We start from the raw sequence: 20,190 nt of genomic DNA, 5'->3' as shown, positions 1-20,190 counted from the left end.
TATATCAATTTGCATATAATATTATTTTACTGAAGAGTACGTGGTTGAAAAGAAAATAGAAAAATATAATTTTGAAATATTGGGATCAAACAAGGTCCATGTCTTCGAACTTGAGAACCAGACTCCATCTAGTTCATGAAACCATTATACATAGATGGCAACTTTCTCTACAATTTTTATGCTATAGGAATATAGCTTCTTTTGTTGTACTCATAAGTTACGTTTTTTTGGAAGTTTTGCTAAAAGAAAAATTAACTTCAAAAATCATAGTTGACAGCCAAAATACTCAAGTAAAAAAAAAAAAAAAGGTTGAGTCAAGTGAGCATGAGCTTCTTATAGGTATCAAAATTCATGACTAGTTTAGCTCTGGTATGAATAAGAAAATGAAGATTCCGTACAGGGAGTATGTCATACATAAATTCCAAATCCAACCTCTTTAGGGTCTGTTTCAACCATCCATGGAGCCCTATTAAAAGTGAAAAATAATGGATTTAGCCAAAGCTTATAAGCTAACTAAAGAAGCAAATAAAGGGAGGAAGAAGGATTTGCAGTATGAAAGTTTCATACTTGTTCATTATGAAATTCATCCTTCCTTGCGTCGCACGTTTTAGAAGAGCTTCTCGTGCCTCAATTGCGATTCCTTCAGGCTACAAGCAAAGCGAATAATGAGTGCAAATGGCAAGATGCATATACTTTGCATTCATCCAATTATTCTCCATAAGATAATGATCATAGCATGTTTGGCTATGCTTAAAACAATGTGAAAGTAACTTTTTGTCTCCAAACATGTTTGGATTACTTTTAACCTATGAGCAACTTATTCTCAACTTCGACCGACAAAACATTTATTTACTTCTCAGTAAACTTGTTAAGCTTAACCAGATGTGTATCATATGTAAATAAGCATATATTTATTCTCCATAACACCGTGATCACACGGTCTGCATACCTCTTCTGGAAACCAAACGCCCGGTCGTGTGCTTCCCTCGAGCATGGCAATTACAAATGCAGCAGTTGCGGTTCCCACTGATCTGTAAGACGTATATCCGCTATGCATGTATTAAACAATATAATATGACAGAAAATACTGTCAGACCTCAAATTTTTATGTAATTTCGAGAGATTTAGTGGAGAGCCAAGAGTACAAAATGTACAGTAAAAGCAGTCAAGGGATGTCAATATGGAGAGTTTCGAATCAATGTATCAAGTAGATGTAAGGAATAGCTACCACCATTTGAGCGAGAAAACAAAATAGATACTTACTCAGATAGTCTTCTGTGACTGAAAATTCCTATTCTATGGCGCCCATCTGAACACTCCAAATCAACCTGTTCAAAAGGAAATGAAAAACAGGATGTTAATTTATCAGTTCAAATTATCTTCGTGATACAATTTTCTAATTCCAACATTTCTTAGAGATAAAAGTGGAGGGAATTAGAAAAGACAAAAAATAAAAAAGGAACCACACCCGCATTGAGACTTTCTCTCCCGCAATTCCATCAACTTTGCGAACTAAAGGATCGAATAGTTGAACCAATTGTTGAACTTTGCTTCTGTCTCTTAGAAATTCCTGCATATATTTTCAATGTTACATGGCAAATTAAAATTTGAATGAGTTGTCTCAGCATTGACTCGTTTGAGGAGCAAAATTATCATTCAAGCGGTCAAGATGTTGGATTACACTGGTTTGATTTTAGCAGTAGTGAGCAAGAGATTACGAACATTAACAATTGGAGACGTAATTTAAATAAGTTTCTCTCATCTCTAACAACTTAAACTTTTAGATGAGGTCATTCGACGCAGTATTAAGTCTTGAGTTCAAGTTTTGTTGCTGCCCACTTATGAAATTGATCCTGTAAGACATCTTCAATGAAAAAAATGAAAGCAACCTGGACCTGAGGTGCGTGTTGAAGACCCAATTTAAATTATTGCGAGTCCCCTCTCTTAACAATTACAGCTTTTAGATGAGGCAGTTCAATGTTAACCTTGTTGAGAATAGAAAATACTGATTCGTATAGCAATATAGATAATGGAAGGCTATACGATTCCACAAGAAGTAAGCAACCATTTCCTAGAAAGAGGTATCAGATGACTGATAAGCTCTATTACATCTCATTACACTGTTCTAAGAAACATCTAAGACATATATTATACCTATGAAGCAAAATAATGACAGAAGCAATAAGTTTTGATTTAATTTTCAAAAGTTAAGTCACGTACAGAAGGAAAAAGATTTGTCATAGCTCCCATTCCCCAATTCCAGAAGAAAGGTGAAGTTCCAAACCTAGCGCTGACAGTTGGAACTTCAAGGACCTTGTGAATACTCCTGACCTCTGGCAAGTTCCTGAAATAGAATAGTTATAGAATATCTATACAGGAGAAGAATGGCCAGATAGAAAAGAAGCCACAACTTCTTTTTGCATATCATCAAATCCTGAACACTGAACAACAAAAGCTTGATAATTGTTCATGAAGTTCACAGCACCATAATTAGTCAAAGAACAAACTACTAAAATGGGAATCGTCGTGCTCTTGGAAAATTCAACAATGATACTATCTTCCTAAAATCAGGTTGCATCATATACAAGTTAATTGAATAGAGTAACATTTTGAGAACTATAAATGGGTGAATCTAGCAATGCTCGAGTTTCAGCCTTGAGTCATTTCATTTTGTTACTAGTCTCATTTGCTTATTACTAAGCCAATAAGAGAGAGAAAATATTTGATTGCTCCAGCAAGATTAACAACTTTATCAGGATATTTTCGTGTGCTGGGATCTGAGAAACTTACAAGAGGAAAACATCCTTCTTTCCGATCCCAATTCCAAAATCGATGTTGAGCATTCCGCTATAAGGCTTTAATTTTATTTTTGCTCCTGTCAAAAGAGTTCTGCATTTTAATCAAACTTAATAATATAATGTGTTACCTGATAAAGAAATTCATATTCCATTTGCCAAACCTTTATTATATGCAACGACCTCCTCTCCCAGAAGTAAAAAGCTGGTTGCTAATATTGTCGGGCCAGCACCACCAGAGCCCGCAGTGTAGTAGTAGAACCTAGGACAGATACATTGATGCACCCAAGATTTGAAGACAGTAAGAAAATCGATGGCTCTAAAAGAGACGATATCATTTAAATCCATGTCGTATCAATGAATTACACTGGAGATTATAAGAGAAGAAAGAAAAATAATATTAATGTGTTTTTGGGTATTTTGAGATTAAGAAACCAAATCAGTGATCATAAAAAATCAGTGGTCATAAAAACAATGATATCATATAATCTTCTTTACTGTACTTGATTTTACAAAGTTGCTGCTTGAATCAACCAGGACATAAATACAAATTGTACAAGGAGATTAACAACTGGACCCCTGTCCATGTGTTCATAGGAGCATCAGTGACTAAAGGGGGAGAAATGAAAACATTGTTAACACTTTTAGGGGAATTATGAGATATATAATCAAATTAAAGGCCATTATCCTATCATCCTGTACTAGGCGATGACATTACTTGCCCCATCTGTTTTTCACTGACTCACTGCAACCAATTAATTCATATTAGCATTTCGTTACTACTTTGTTTCAAACATCCGCTAAGTAGAGACAGTTATTTGAGCAAGTTACACAAAACACAACAAAAATTGCATGGAAATGTCTCAATAAAGCATGTTTACATTTTCCTGTGAAGGATATGGCATGAATTTCAGTACTATTGTGCTTAAAAGACAATTAACTCCAAAAATAAATAAAAAAAAAATAAAAAAAAAATTAAGAAGAAGATATAGAAGTGATTACCTCAGCCTCTCTGGCTCACCTTGGCCTTCGGTTTTTGCAGCACGGACAAGTTCTGCAGCCATCACTGCAAAAATAATGGTGAAGAGAATACACACTTAAGATCTCAACAACATCATGGGAAAGCTATTTCTTTCCTAAAAAGAGAGTAATTGGCAAATCAAACTTGTGCAAAATGCAACAGACAAGGTATATCGGGATTATAGGTAAAGAATGACCTAACACCTCTGAGTGAAGACCAAGATTATCTGAAATGGTGGATGAATTATCAAAGTAGTAGAAGTGAGAAAGACGATCTCATTTAAGAATGCCACAGCCATAAAAGAAACTCAAGGTAATATAAGTTGGTACCAGTTTGTGTTAAATCATCAATCCTAAGCAAACTAAGAACTATATCATTTTCATCACTATCAGTTCCTTCTTTGATGTATGTGTTCTACTAGATTCAATACATTGATAGTTTTGCAAGGATAACATGACAGAACCATTGCTCACTCCTGGATAGATTCCACCAGTTGTGATTGCTGGAATATTAGCATCGAGCGCTTTGTTCATATAGGATTTTGCACGCCTTGCATAGCTTGTATCATCACACACATCAATGTATGCTGTCTGTTTGATAAAAATATTATTATTTAGTCATATGTTAATATGATAACCGTACTCACATGATGGAGCTATCAGATACCATAAAATTCTGAAACTATAAGATATGTTGATTACCTTTCTCTCACCTTTGTCTGAACAGCAGCTTCAAGCACGATGCACTTCTCAGCCTGTTGAAATGGCCCAGCAGTGTGAACAACAAGATCCACATCTGCACATGGCTGGGAGATAGTTAAGCATGGGCTTTAAATCCTTACAGTGACAGCAATGACAAGCACTTCTAATAGTTATTTCATATTATTTTACATGCTTAATTTGAAATAATCAGAACTACAAACCATTCAAAGTTTCTTCCAATGATTTACTATCATCAATGTCGACGTTGGCGAATTCTGAATTGTACCCAAGTTTAGCCACCATTGCAGCCCCTTTTTCCCTGTCAACGAACAGAAACTTTCAATTTAGTATCTAATTTAAAAAAGTGATTGGGCACTCAGTTCCTCAGAGAAGAAGCCAGCAAATAACAACACATGAGGCCTTATGATTGTGAACCTTTCCTCGGTGAAGTATTAGAAGATGTCAAAATGAAGTTAACAGTGAAAATAACCACCTCTCAAAATCAAGACAGGCTTATCAGGCAAGTAAATTATTCATTAAACAGAACTTTATATAGCCCAGTCATATTGTATACTTATTCTCTCTACTGAAGGTAAGCCTAATATGTACGAGAAAAATCTTTGGGTTGGATTATGTGCCTGTTACTCTCATTCTTCCTTATAGTATAAACTGCAACAACAAGTGGATTTAACACTCAGATTGAGGATGAATCACAATAAATCTGTGCGTTTGCTTTGTTTGTTCTCATTTCTCATTCTGTTTTATTCCAATTATGAATTCTCACTGTATTTGGCCAAATATACAGGTATAATTTTATTTTCTTATGTCTTTATGTCCACCAGTTAAATTACAGCTCGTAGATCATAAGAAATTTCATAAAAAGGAAATCCTTCTCCCTTCAATTTTCTGAAGTAATAAGCATAGGAAACAAGTTTAAAGTTTGAACCAAACGTAATAAGCATAGAAAACAATTATGAAGTTTGAACACCAAAAAACACACACACAATAGAACAGCGAGAATGCTTTTCATGTAAACAAACCAAAGCCATTAAAGGTAATTAAAATCAGTCCGTTTACATCCTACTGCATCACTCGCACATTTCCAATTCTGAGAAAATCCAGTTTCGATTCTGAATTCCCTTTATGAAAAATGTTCTTCAAACTTAATTTAAAAAAAAAAAAAAAAGGAAAAATATCAAACAGATGGCGGGCATAAAAACGTTAAAGATTTAATTACCTGTTTCGACCACCGACAACTATGCGAAGATCAGGACAAAACTTGGAGAGAGCAATTGCAGTAGATCCTCCAACTCTTCCAGTGCCTCCCAGTATCAGAATTCTTGAATTCTTAACTTTTTCTGGGAGCTTGACTCTGTTAGGATTGGTTTTTTGTTCAGTATTTTCTTTTGCAAAGGTGATTGCCAGAGTTGGGTTCAATTCCATGCACATTCTTGCCATGTTTCTCTTCCTACTCTCTCTATTACACACAGAGTGGGGAGGGTGTGTGTGTTGTGATATCCAGTATTCAGTTTATCGTTATTGATGACGTGGGCTTCCCTAAGGCAGGTTTTTGTGAGCGTTAAAACTTTTCGACTTTCATTTAATTTTAATCAAAAATTTTAACCTAACTAACAATGGCTTAAATAAATAGAGTGAATAATAGGGATGGCAATTGAGCCCAACGAGCGTCTGCTCAATTACTCGACTCATCAAAACTAGGCTCGTGAGTTGCTCGGGTTCGTAAAATAACGAGTCTAAGCTCGATCGCCCGTTTGGCGAGCCAAACCGGCTCGGCTCGCCCAATGAGCGAATGCTCGTTGGTGAGCCAACAAGACGAGCTTGTGAGCTCGCAAGAAACAGACTCATGTAGCTACATTGATCGTTGCAAACGATCACGGAACTATGAATAGTGGCCAAAACGGTTGCAAACATTTTTTTCCCCAAAATTTTTCTATAAATACCCATACACCCCCGTTTTCATCTACACAATAATTACATAATTTCTCTCAACTCTCAATTACATAATCTCTCTCTCTCAAGTCTCAATTCTACATTTTTTTGCTACATTTATACAATAATTCTCTTTCAAGTCTACATTTATTTTTGCTAAATTTATACTTTTATTGTTTTACATTCATACTTACCAGTTACTACATTTCGATTTCATAAAAAACAAATGGATTTACACTAATTTGCTGAAGGCTTGTTGGGTATTGGAGGAGGCAAATTGCCTATAATGTCACAAAGTCAATTTCAGAATGAATTTTTCAGTTTAAATGACATACTCATACCTGAAGATATTATAGATTTGGGTGCTCATGGAAGCAATAATCTAATTGATTTGGATGACGTTGACGCTCCTGTAGCAGAATATGAAGAAAAAGAAGAAGAAGTTGAATTAAACATTTCCGATGCAGGGGAAAGTGAAAGGTGAAAAAACAAGCAAAATATTGGGATCATTTCGAGTTGATTTCAACTGAAAAAGTCGTCGATGGAGTCGCCGAATCTAAAACAGTATGTAAATACTACCAACAAAGATTATCATAGCAAAAAGGAATTAGTACTACCCACCTCAATCGTCACTATAAAGTATATGCGGCCAAACATGGACTTTTTCTATCTGGTAAAACACAATTGCAATTTCACAGTTTAGGCGCCAGTTCTACGACGTCGCTCATGTCCACGTGGGTGTACTTGGAGGAGAAAGATCGAACCGAAATAGTGAAACTTGTTGTCGGTGCTAAGTTGCCACTGGCAATAGTGGACAACCAACACTTTTTCTCGCATGTGAAAGAATATTTGCAACTAAAGTACGTTGAGGTAAGTCAGAACATTATTCGTTTAGATGCAATAAAATATGTCGTTGATTCAAAACAACAAGTATTTATGGACTTACAAAAATATGGGAATGTTATATCTTTAACTTTGGATATATGGGAATGAATAAATAAAAGAGCGTATATAGCTGCAACTACACACTATATAGACCCGCTTCGGTGTATGCATAAAAAAATTATTACTTTTAAAATTATTGAGTTTTCTCACAACGCTAATAATATATATATGCTATTATAAACCCCCTTTTGTTTTCCATTGTTAATTCATTAAAATGAAAAATATGATCGTTATCTATCACATCAAGTCACCAAATTTAAATTTTCATCTCTTATATGGAGTTCATAACAACTATATTTTTCATTCTCATTTTTCCAAAAATGAGAAACAAACGGGATAAGTGTTATTAGAGAATATTGTTGCAAGAGTGAAATTCGTTTTTTTACTTTCGATAATATTAGTGTTAATAAAGTAGTTGTTGATAAATTATGTAGGGCACTACAACCTAATTTCAATGGGTATTTATTTCATATTCATTTTGTGTGCCGTATTTTGAATTTAATAGTGCAAAATGATTTAAAAAATATAAAAGATGAATTTCAAATGATTATGAATGCACAAATATATATATCACGATCTCCCCTAGTCGAAAATAAGTATTTGAGAATTATTGTGCCAAAGTTGGGGTGACATTCTTGAACATTTGTTAACGACATAAGTCATAGATGGAACTCCACTTACTTATTATTAAAGTTATGCGAATGTTAACAATAGGCACATTAGAAACGATGACGACTCTATGTTAAATGAATCCGATTGACTTTTAGCTTTAAAAGTTAAAAAATAAAAATAAAAATAAAATTGACATCTTTTATGACTCCACAAATATTTTATTTGACGTTTACTATCACACTAGATGTATGACGCTTGAACACCTTTATATAATTGCAATAACATTTTATATACAAAAATAACTCTTATTTTAGTGCAATTATATATGCTATGGAATTAAAGTTAAGAAGATATTGAGAATAATTGTCTATATTATTTCTTTTAGTTTGCGTAATGGAACCCAATATAAATTTATCGAGAACTAAATATGTAATTGATCAGATTTAAAAAGCTTTAACTTTTAATACGTCTATCACCTATAATAATTTAGAGCAAAGATTATGTGAAATGTATGAATTATATGCTGAATGAATGGGTACAAATATTAGTTAGGTATCCTCTGCACCCGCTCCTTCCGCTGATATTGAAGAAGATGACATTGAAATACTAAATTTATTTGAAGGTATTAATACATATAGATATGATGCAACTGCAATAAGTTCATCGAGTACTATGTTGTCTATATTTGCATCTCATTAAATATCGGATGCAAGTCCAAATGTATTATCTACTGAATTAATTGATTACTTCAATCATAATATGCCAACAAATAAAATAATTAAAAAAAATTCAGAAGAAGTAATTGAATTCAAGCAAATGTATGAACAATGATAGCCGGTTGTTTTTGTAATTGCAAAAAATCTGTTGACACCTCCGATTAGCACTGTTGCCACTGCCTACTCAAAATTTATGTAACTGGTCCCCCGAATAAAGGAGGATGATTTATATTTTATTTTTATCTATTTAATAAAAAAAAAGGGAGGAAAATCAACGAGCACCCGAAACTGCTCTTACTGCTTACTAAATCTTCCAATTTTTAAAGGTGGTTTTGAGTATCATTTTACCATGATGAAAGTGCAGTTCCAAATATTAATTGTTTGGCTAAAGTGGGAAACGTACTTTTCAACGCACGAATAGCTTTGAAGATTATTTTTAAAAAGCCCGAATTTTGAGGTTCTCGAAAGCTCATACGCAATATTGTAATTTATATTTAATGAAGCTTTAAAATCAACAAAATACACATTAATATATCAAAATGTTAATTTCTAACACAATTAAAAAGAGTAATGTTATTCGTAGTAGCTCACTGCGATAGTCGCCCTACGTGGCATACACATGACAGGTGATTATTTGATGCATTAATATGATTTTTTTTATTCATTAATACATCAAATAACCACCTGCCATGTGTATTCCACGTAGGACGGCTACCGCAGTGAGCGATTGCAAATAAAATTATTCAATCAAAAATATTAAGATTATACAAAAGCACCTTTTAAATTCACAATCAAACTTGTTACTGTGAAAAGTTCCATAGCTAGACGTTGTGCTTAGCCTCACAAGTACCACAGAACCTAAAAGCAAAGAAACTTGCTGTGGCCCCCTGGGGCACATCCAAGTTGGCAAAAGAAGGACAGTGCGGGGCTCGCAACCCCAGCGTGGGGAGTTCGATTCCTGGTTGGAGCAGCTGAGTGTTGTAATAACCAGAGGAAGGGTTGGAGCAGCTTGGTGATGTAATAACCATGGAGGAGGCTTCCTTGGGGTCAGGAATATAAAGGCTGTTCGAACCCTGGTCAACTTGGGCACATCCCGCGATTTACCTCCCTGAGCTGCTGAGGAGCCGGAAGTTCAGGGACGAGGATATAGTCTGGCGTAAGCTAGGACACCTCGTTCAACAAAAAAAAAAATGGTTGAACCTTAAATTTTTTATCAATAGCTCGACATGTTGACCTAATTTTGCTTCCGTCTCACAACCGGTCCGGGTAAAATCCAAATCGATTTATGCATGTAGCCATGTGATAAAGATAATATAAAAAATTAATGATGACACAGGTGAAATCAGAAATGATGATGACACAATTTGCAATGCAGTCCGCTTTGGGAGAGGACCAAGCAGCCCAAGCTATCACCCTCCTGACAGACATTCACAATGAGAGGGAGGTAGGTGCATTTCTTTGATAATTTTCATTCAAGCGAGTCCCATCACATCACTTATGAGTGAAAATCAATCAAGATGTCAAAATATTTAACCTTTATTATGGGAGAGGACGATTTCCTCGACTGCATCAAGCAACTGGGAAAACCAGAATTGGTACACGAATTAATTGAAAACACAGTAATCAATTCGACTAAGTTTGCAGGTAGAAAAGTCTAAAACGGGGCCACCCGTTGAACATTCTTAGCCTCAGGGGTCGTTGAAGAAAGATTTTTATAAAAGGTGAAAATGCATATTTGAAGGCGGGGGGGGGGGGGGGATGATATTTGAAAGAATCACATGTTCCTATGCCAATCGTACAAACCCATTGACGGAGAACTATCAGTGAAGAGAATATGGTTTGATTATGAACAAGGGTCCGATCAAAATAAGACCTATAAAGAGTTTTTCATAATTAACTTACATGTCTGCTATTCTTTTCCTCCTGTCTGAGCAAATATATGGAATCAAATCCTCGATTTTCATACTACTAAAACTATCACTGAGATTATGATTCAGCAAATTACACTCAAAGCTTGAAGTTGCCGATAAATTCTTAAGTTGCCCTTTCAGATTTGTCATCAATACAAAACCTGTAAAAGTACTGCATGTTTTAGAGGCAGATTCATACAGAATAACAATATTATAGAGAATCCATAACACGAACAAATAAAAGGTTCAACAAAGGAATTCAACACCAAACTATGTATCATTTAATAACCCACAGATGTTTTCTAAGTCAAATCTAATCTCAAAACAGAAAAAATTCGACAATATTAACAGTTTTATATATCTTAATAATATAGGCTTCTTATATCCACTTAAATTTCACGAGTATAGTTATGCGCTTCCTCATGGCACAGTTTCAATAGGTGAATTCTGTCAATAAATCCATGTTATGACAATAAATTCAGTTTGCAGGGTTGTGTAACAGCTGCCAAAGGGCCAAATACATCTGGTATTCACATATCAAATTTTAACTTATCTTACGACAGTCCCTCTTTATTTAATTGCATTTTGATTCTATTTAGTATTCAATCGAAGTCACTCACAATCAAACTTAAGCAAGTTGACAGCCAAAGAGCTAAAATGTTTCTAGGTTAGTTCTCCCATCAAGTATGGATAAATTTTTAGAAATGCTTCTGTCAATAGATGGATACCATTTCTTGACAATATAGAAGATAAAAACAAGAGTATCTATGTACTGCTTTTTAAGTAAATTTCTATTTTGGGTCAAATAATGAAGGATATCAAGAGCTAAATGTCATTCCAATATCAACCGTGACACTGATAGCAATATGAGTGGCAAAAGAAGTACCAGTTTGACGATTGTTCACCTGTGCATTGGCAAAGTGTTTAATAAAAAATAAAAATAAATAAAAAAAGAAAAAAAAGAAAAAGAAAAAGAAAATATTTCTGGTTATTCCGCATGCACTTTAAAGGTATTTTCAATTCTTGATGCTATTCCTATTGACTATAGGTACCTATCGTTTTCTACGATTTTCCATCCATAACAATTAAAAATTTCTAAACAGACCAAATCACAAAATCTAGTCCTCCTCAAGATCGATGTTAACAATAAAATATGAACAGACCATTAAGTACAAAACCTAACTGCTGTGAAGAAAAAAGGAAAAAAAGCGCACACATCCAGAAATTTGATTCACAACACCGAAAATATCATATAACAACCACTCTTCATTCAGCATCATAGTCTCTACTCCCTTTCACCTTATAATCTTTGAGTTTAAAGCATGGAAGGAAAAATCATGTACAGATCCTTTAAAATGTAGGGTTCAGCACCCCACCCTCTGCTGCCAGCTCAAAATTTTCGATTTTCCATAAATTTTCATTTTAACTAAGATCCCACAGTTGTTGATACCAGCAGCTATGCAGCTTAAATGGAAACCATCAATCCCTCATTCCGGATGACCAAGGTTTAGAGCCACATAAAACATTCTTATTTCCCGAAGAAAATGAAAGCCCTAAAATGTATTCAACAAGGAAGACCAGCTGTGATGAACGATTAGGCCAAGAAGAACTGGGGTACCAGAAACAGAAATTTGAATTTAAGAGGCAAAGCAGACAGTGATGTTTAAGGAAGTAAATAGCTTAAGTGAAATGACATTGTTTCTTTCTTTTCACGCTTTCATTATGTAATAAATATAATTGGATAATGAATTTTAATTTTATTATGACGTGTTTGGAATCAAAACCATTGGGGAGAGTGAGAGTTTATTTCAGATATGATTTGGATGTAATTCATTTTGCTAAATCTCTCTGTAATCTCTTCTTCTTTATAATCTCTATTCTATATTCTTTCTTCTACATCTCACTTAAATTCAGTCATTATGAACGAGAATTAAATTCTTGATTATTCTGCTGGTTTGATGTTCTTAGATTATGGTTCTGATTGAGCTTGAGCTATTGAGCTTTAATCATCAGAAACTCGTGGAAAAGCACAGGAAAAACAATAGAATTTTGAAAAGGATGGAAAAAGAAGCGAAACTGAGAATAGCTTACCAGGCTGTTTCTACCAAAGTGGAATCTACAGATCAGAACATGGAGGTCATAGGCAACTAAAAGGAAGCCGGGAAAAGGAGGTTGTTATGGTACTCCAGCTACCAAAGTTAAGCCGGTGAAGGAATTAAAGGGCAACATCAATTACTGGTATATACCAGTGTAGTGAGAAGGAAATGCAGCTAACACTCAGTGTAATCAAATGGGAGGGCACAGTGGATTCAGATGCCACTTGGTAGGATACTGACTGTATACAAGAAAATATCAGACTTTAAAACTTGGGGGCAAGGTTTGGATAAGGGGCAGGGGTGTCAAGAAGGAAGAGCTGGTGTGATGAAAAGTCGGGCCAATAAGAACAGGAGTACCAGAAACATAAATTTGAATTACGAGGAAAAGTAAAGTAAGACGTTTGAGGAAGTTGATAGCTTAAGTGAAACCGACAGCGTTTTTTGTTCCACGCTTTCATTATGTAATTAATGTAATTGGAAAGTGCATTTTAATTTTATTCAGTCAAGTTTGAAATCAAAACTATTGGGAAGAGAGAGTATATGTAAGATGAGAGTGTGAGGCCTAGGATCATGATTTGAATGTGATTCGTTTTGCTGAATCTCTCTCTGTAATCTCCTCTTCTTTGTTCTCTCTATTCTATGTTCTTTTCTTCTACTACTTTGATAAATTCAGTCATTATTATTAAGAATCCTATTATTGAGAATCCAAACTTAAATTCTTGATTAATCTGCTCGTTTGATGTAGCTAGAGTTATTGAGCTTTAATCATCATAAATGCATGCTGGTATATATGAATTTCAAATCCTAGACATTGAACAAAGTACAATACTAAGTGCTAAAATTTTGTCAATTATCTTACAAATAAACTTTTCACAATATAATTATTAAGATTAAAATTTGTCGAATTACTACATGAACTGAGTTTGCCAACAAATTTAAAATGGTGAAAGAAAAATAATTTTTTTTCCTCACAGACCCAAAGGTTCTCAGACAACTACAGCCAAAGACAGTAAATCAGTAGAAGCTTAGAAATATACACAAATTAATTTTATAAAAAATCATAATCATAGAATAACTACAAAAATGAGTATACAACGAAAAGCGATTGGTAAACAATCATACTGAGGGCTCGAAGCGTTCGTAAATCAAATTTCTTTACTAGGGTTTCATGACCGATTTTCTTGGCACGTTGATGTATCAAAGTTTTCAAACCCATCATGAAATCCTATAAACAAAAAATAATAAACTGCTTGTGTTATTTTACATATTACGTAAAATTATTGAACCAAAGAATTATAAATTAAGCACGAGGACTTTGAAAAACCAAAAAAAAAAAAGAAAAAAGAAGGGAGATTGAACTTACGAGTTCGGACGCAGATAGAGAGCAGAGCCAACGGACATCTTCTATATAGTTGTTACCGAGTATGCTCTGTTCATCCATGAGATTAATAACTGATAAAAGAAGTGATTTTGGGTTGTTTCTTCTCCTCTCCCTCCTAAATAACAAGACTGGTTGTATCAATTTAATCCTTAAAAAAATAAATTTTAAAACAATTTTCAAAAAAATTATAAAAGAAAGAAAAAGGAAGGAAAGAAAACGAAAGAAAAACAAATAAAAGAAAAAAGTAAAAAAAAAAAAAAAGGAATTAAAAAAAAAAAAAAAAAAAAAAAAAAAAAAAAACGGAGATTGAACTTACGAGTTCCGACGCAGATAGAGAGCAGAGCCAACGGACATCTTCTATATAGTTGTTACCGAGTATGCTCTGTTCATCCATGAGACTAATAACTGATAAAAGAAGTGATTTTGGGTTGTTTCTTCTCCTCTCCCTCCTAAATAACAAGACTGGTTGTATCAATTTAATCCTTAAAAGAAACAAATTGATACCTATTGTACCATTCGTCCAAATCATCCAGAGTACGAGACATCCGCGGCTCAGTTTTTGGACGCTCTAGTCAAAGTTGAAAGGCAATCCCACCCCGGGTAATTAGCAAACAAAACATGTTTCTTGTTTGCACTCATTATAAAAATAATCCCAATTTCAAATTTGATATTTAAACTCTCGTTCCAAACTTTTTTTTATGGAGTTAGTCATTTTTGTCATATTCTATTAAATTGAAGTATAGATAATTGACATAAAAGGTCACTGTCGTTTGTATTCATTGAGCAAATCGATCACATCATTACAATTTTAATATTAGGCATTCAGATCAATTTTTCTTTGAGCAAAAAATTCTTACCGTCTATTTTTTTCATTAAAATATTGTAAAATAACTAATTTACCCCCATTTTTAAATAAATAAATGAAAAAATAAATAATATAAAAAAATTGCATTTAGAGTTTCAAAAATTTTTAAAGTAAAAAGGAGTGTCATGTAAAATAATTTAAAATGTTCTAATAAAAGAAAAAAATATTTAATTTTCTCAATTAATCCACCTACCCCTAAGCCCATTTATGTGAGACTCATTTGTAATTATAAAAAACTTGGAACTCCAGATGTAATTTTTTATATTATTTATTTTTTCAATTAGTTTATTTACAAACGGGGTAAATTAGTTATTTTACAATGTTTTGATAGAAAAAAATAGACGGTGAGAACTTTTTGCTCTAATAAAGATTGGTCTAAGTGTCTAAATCTCAAAATTGAAATGATGGGAATGATTTGAGCAATGAAGGCAAACGATAGAGGAGATTGGTTTAAGTGTCTAAATCTCAAAATTGAAATGATGGGAACGATTTGAGCAATGAAGGCAAACGATAAGGGACCTTTTGCACCAATTATCTATATTTCACGGAAGGATTTAAGAGGGCATGATGGAGAGGACCAACTCCACAAAGAAATGTTTGAATTGGGAGTATAAATGCCAAGTGTAAAACCATAGGGAATATTTTTGCAATGAGTGCAAGGGATTGGAATTTTTTTCCTAATTACCTTAAAGAGATGTGCAAAGGTAACTCGGTGATTTAATAAAAAAATTGAAAGGTTTTTTCTATTAAGATTGAATCTATTTTCTAAAGATTGGAGACCAAGAGTCTATTAGGACAATAGTTTTTTCTTTTATTAAAATTATTAGGACAAGTGTTAAATCATATTTTTTTAATGGCTTAATGAAGGCATGTTTTATTCACAAAAAAAAGAGGTCCAAGAATTTAAATTAGGATGAGCATTAACCAATCAAAATTATGCAGCCTCTTGTATAGAAGCGGGAAGAAGGCACTTTTGTTATTTTTCTATAGGGAGAAATGCTACTTATACAGGGGATCTGTACAAGCAGCATGACAGATGCATGTACCTGTGAAGTTATCTGTACAGGTCCCCTATATATATAGCAAAATTCTCCTATGTGTTTCTAAAGATTGGGTATACTACATGCATTGGAAGATGTGAAAGGATCTTTGCCTTTCCACTGAGAAAGGTGGCTTGGGCTTTAAAAGGTTGCAGGGCAATATTGATCCATTCTTCGTAAACCTCTGGTAGTTGTTCCGATTTAGTGATCTTTGTGGGCTCAGTTTTTACTAGACAAATATTATATGGGCAATCATCCCTTCTAGCATTTATTCCATACTTAGCTTTACTTGTTTGGCGACGGTTGAAGCTGGTAGCTACCAAGCCGAGACACAATTATATGGTAGCTTGGTCAGGGGAATATATTTTTTGGACAAGATTGTTCAATGGGATTCTTTCATGGCACTTCATTCTTACACCAATACCATATGTCCTTAAAGGTACGACATTTTTTTGATTGTACCTGTAGGGAAATTGATCGTCTACTACAAGTACTTCCTCCTCTTATAGCAGTAGACTGGGAATTTACACCTATGTTCAGATGTATCTGATCGTATTATATGGAGGGATACGTCAAATGGTAGACTTTTTACTAAGTCTGCTTGGCAACTTGTTCATACGGGCCATTCATCTCAGGACATATACAACTTCATTTGGAATTCTATCACTCATGCGACGATTTCTTTATCTTTTGGTGAATGTGGCTGAGTTTTTTCCATTGTATCACAAGCATTGGTATCTCCGATCGAGTGTGGCACCACTTTTCAAATACCTCTTCAACTAGATGAGGGAGTTTAGTATTGCTATCAGAGGTGATGATTCTTAGATCAGTTTGTTCATTTATCTATTGATTTGTTGGATTGTATGGATTACGAGGAATGATGCGAAGTACCATAATATTGCTATGGAGCCCTTGAGAATTATTTGGCAGATCTACCATACTATTTCTCTACTTCATACAAGTCATTTATTTCGATCTGTTCACTAGTACAGTGACTTGGAAATTGTCCACATTTTGGGATCTCTCTGGCTCTTTCCCATCATCCCCTATATTAGTCTTTTTAGTTTACTACTTTACTTTCACTCTATGTTCATTGGATACGTCAAATTTACGTCCCACTTGTATTCTTTTGAGTTTCATTTATATCATGGCCTACCATCGTACCCTGTCAAATTTACGTCCCACTTGTATTCTTTTGAGTTTCATTTATATCATGGCTACCATCGGTACCCTGTCATGCTATCTTTTGTGAACCTGAAAATCTTAAAAGTTGTGATGTGATGATGCTTCACTAAATAGACGTTCGAGTAAAAATACCGAAAACATGTTTGGTATGATATTTTTCGAAAATGCATTTTCGAAATTCTAAACTTTTTTTTCCATACTTTTTGCACGAAGCAATTACATCTCAGGACAGATGTGTTGTCGAATGCTCCCCCATTTAGGGGGGGGGAGAGAGAGAGAGAGAGAGAGTTCACTAACTCATTACATTGCGCACATTCATTTAGTATATCGCTTCAAATTCGAAGTCCTTGAAAGTTTAAACATAAACAAATAAAAGTAAACGATTTTCCTTTTCTAAAGTAAAATGGAAAGAATTGTGCCATTGATTTTCCTTATCAGCAGTAAAAACGAAAAGAATGAAATGCGCAATTGCATTTTGAGAAATCTCTATCCACTGGGCTTGTATAATTTCTCCACCATTTTCCTGTACTCTGCCAAAGAAAAAAAAAAATTACGAAAAATTTATAGCTGCAAATTTCTAGAGGAAAAAAAAAATGCTAAAACCATTGATTAAAAAAATACCTTCTTGATTTCCCCATAGTGATGCTGCTTGAGCGTTGAGAGGTGAACTCGTGTTAGGCTCTACGCGACGCAAAAACTGTCAGATAATAGTCACGGCAGTACGATCAAGTGCAAAAAACCAAATGAATCGCGCAAAATTTACCTCCAAGCAAGCTCTGAATGGATAGCAGTACTGTCCTCACATCGTAGGCAGACGACCATTTATCCTGTGAAAAATGAAAAATAACTGTCATATGAGTACTCTCATGTCTCTTATCTATTGTTCTCCTACGAGACGAGTTGGAATAAGGAAATCTGAATAGAATTTGACAAAGCCAAGCCAAAAAAAAAAAAAAAAGCACTTTTTGAACTTAGCAAAAAGAGTATTAGCTTGTGCCTAGAGCAAAATACGGTCTAATATTGCAAACTAAACATGCAATTGCATCCCTTTCTACAACTTTTCTAACAAGAAAAGAGCCTTCTTTGACACATTGAAATAAGGTAAAGTGAGCAATCAGCTATAAAAACCGAGAAGATTGTTATTCAACAATAACCTGTAATATGTCCAAGCATATATTCCCGTGCATATCGAAGTTGGGATGAAAGCAGCTCGTCTCAAATTTGACCTTTGGAGGCTTGAAAGGGTAGTCGGAAGGGAAGGATAGCGACAACTTGTATTCTGTTCCTTCGAATACTGTATCTTTGCTGCCAGTAATTGTTCCTTTCCAATGGAATATATTGTCTTCCTCAGGGAAAGCAGATATTCCAGAATTTCCGCTCATCTAAGATTCAAGAATTTAGCACAAAAAAATGGGAATCAGTTGCACAAAAAGAAAAAAAAGGGTCGGGTTGAATCAGTCTAGTCGAGCGTAATAAATAATGCCTTTGAAGTACTGTGGTTCTTACCATTAGGGCCATCAGTTCGGATTGCAACCTGTTTTTTGAATGAAAGATAAGCTAAGAAGTCAGGATCAGAAATGATTTTAGCTTATAAATCCACCAAGCAGATTAATTAACAATTAAAGAAAATTGAGGAGAACATGATTTCTAACTAATCAGAAAATTAAGGATTTCTTATTAAATCAGCGAAAAAATCAAGAAAATTACGTCAAACCCTAGGCTTTAACTTTTAACATAGAGACTAGAAAATCCCAGTTCAAAATTCAACAAGCAGATCATATCGTTATAGCCAATATAATTAAATCAGGAAAAACGTGAGTGAGGCACCATATAATTGATTAAAAATACTGATAAAATGTACAGGTACCTTTTTAAAACGGACTGTGTATCAACGGTTTTTGCAGTTGGCAAAGTCTTCTTGGACAGTGCCACCACCGGTCCGCCGGGGGTGGCGGTGTTTGTACTGTTGTCTTGATGGTGGCTGTTGTTATTTCTCGCCATCGTCTTTCTGTTTCCCTTTCAAGATCAATGATTTCCAAGAAAATGAAAATGCAGATTTCAAATTGCAATTACTGGTAAGAAGAAGAAGAGAGTTAAGGGGAAAATCTCTTATTCTTCCTAGAGAGAGAGATGGACGGAGTGAAAGGGTGTTTTTATAAGGGAAGATGATGGACTAAACGTTGCTGCTTTAAGATTTTCGAACGTTATATAGGCGGCGTGGATGGTGGTGTTTCTCTTCTAACGGCTAGTTTAGTAGGTTTTACATTTTAAATTTTCAAAACCAAAAATAAAAATCCATATTTTCATGGATTTTGCCATTTATAATCTTTTAGGCACTGTTTGATTGTACCAAGTTTTCCATGGAAAATGGAAAATCATTTTCCATCTTTTTGGCCATTTGATAGCCTTTTTTTTTTTTCCAAGGAATTAATTTTCTTGTTTTTCTCGAAAACTAGCAATTTTCCATATTTTTATAAAATTGGTGAGAATTCGAATTCCAGGCCACTGTAGCGATTTTTTTTTTCGAATTTTTTTTGGCATTGGTAATAAATTTTAAGAATTATTGTAAAAAAATTATTTCCTTTTAATTAACAATTTTTATGTAAAATAAAGTCAAACGAACACCAAAAAATTGATGATTTTCTTGAATTTCTTTTTTTATTTGGCAATGAAAACAAATTTCATCCTCAATATCAGTAAAATCTATCTCTTTAATTGACAATTTTTATATAAAACAAAGACAAACAAACAGCAAAAAATACTTTTATTTCAACATTTTTTACGTGAAAAATTATACCAATCAAACACAATAATTTACAATTCTTAGGAAAACAATTTCTAGACAATTCAATTCCCTAAAATTCGTTTTCAATTCAATTTAATTCCATCTTTTCAATCAAACGGACTATTTTAGTGTTTTATACAAAATATCATTTAGAAATGTTAGTAGATCAAACACAATTTGGATTTAAA

The 20,190-nt window shown here is 34.0% G+C and overlaps 3 protein-coding genes across 8 annotated transcripts; all 3 read right to left on the bottom strand.

Annotated features, from left to right (window-relative positions):
* Positions 1-309: 309 nt before the first annotated feature.
* Positions 310-6,110, bottom strand: LOC111400882. 5 transcript variants are annotated; one of them, XM_023028332.1, is made up of 13 exons: positions 5,755-6,110; positions 4,739-4,836; positions 4,529-4,611; positions 4,247-4,406; positions 3,798-3,861; positions 2,960-3,057; positions 2,791-2,875; positions 2,221-2,344; positions 1,469-1,570; positions 1,264-1,328; positions 950-1,049; positions 568-647; positions 310-466 (listed from the first exon to the last, which is right to left on the bottom strand). In XM_023028332.1, the coding sequence occupies exons 1-13, from the start codon at positions 5,973-5,975 to the stop codon at positions 409-411; spliced, it is 1,338 nt and encodes a 445-aa protein (XP_022884100.1). In that variant the 5' UTR covers positions 5,976-6,110; the 3' UTR covers positions 310-408. The 5 variants fall into 5 exon arrangements, with proteins under 5 accessions (XP_022884100.1, XP_022884108.1, XP_022884116.1 ...); XM_023028340.1 differs by having other exon boundaries at positions 950-1,031; XM_023028348.1 differs by having other exon boundaries at positions 4,280-4,406.
* A 4,454-nt stretch (positions 6,111-10,564) lies between these two features.
* Positions 10,565-14,785, bottom strand: LOC111400869. Of its 2 annotated transcripts, XM_023028312.1 has the most exons (4): positions 14,610-14,785; positions 14,110-14,275; positions 13,869-13,971; positions 10,565-10,811 (listed from the first exon to the last, which is right to left on the bottom strand). In XM_023028312.1, exons 1-4 carry the CDS (start codon positions 14,654-14,656, stop codon positions 10,639-10,641), a joined length of 489 nt encoding a protein of 162 aa, XP_022884080.1. In that variant the 5' UTR covers positions 14,657-14,785; the 3' UTR covers positions 10,565-10,638. The 2 variants fall into 2 exon arrangements, with proteins under 2 accessions (XP_022884080.1, XP_022884087.1); XM_023028319.1 differs by lacking the exon at positions 14,110-14,275 and having other exon boundaries at positions 14,444-14,781.
* Positions 14,786-17,503: 2,718 nt separating this feature from the next.
* On the bottom strand, positions 17,504-19,391 carry LOC111400861 (ubiquitin-conjugating enzyme E2 20-like). Its single transcript, XM_023028303.1, has 6 exons — positions 19,085-19,391; positions 18,724-18,751; positions 18,372-18,599; positions 17,981-18,044; positions 17,839-17,898; positions 17,504-17,747 (listed from the first exon to the last, which is right to left on the bottom strand). Exons 1-6 carry the CDS (start codon positions 19,216-19,218, stop codon positions 17,704-17,706), a joined length of 558 nt encoding a protein of 185 aa, XP_022884071.1. The 5' UTR covers positions 19,219-19,391; the 3' UTR covers positions 17,504-17,703.
* Between the last annotated feature and the right edge of the window lie 799 nt (positions 19,392-20,190).

This window comes from Olea europaea, chromosome 1 (genome assembly GCF_002742605.1).
Source record: "Olea europaea var. sylvestris chromosome 1, O_europaea_v1, whole genome shotgun sequence".
NCBI lineage: Eukaryota > Viridiplantae > Streptophyta > Magnoliopsida > Lamiales > Oleaceae > Olea > Olea europaea.
The sequence above is the reverse complement of the archived record's forward strand: the minus strand, read 5'-3'. Positions and strand labels throughout refer to the sequence as shown.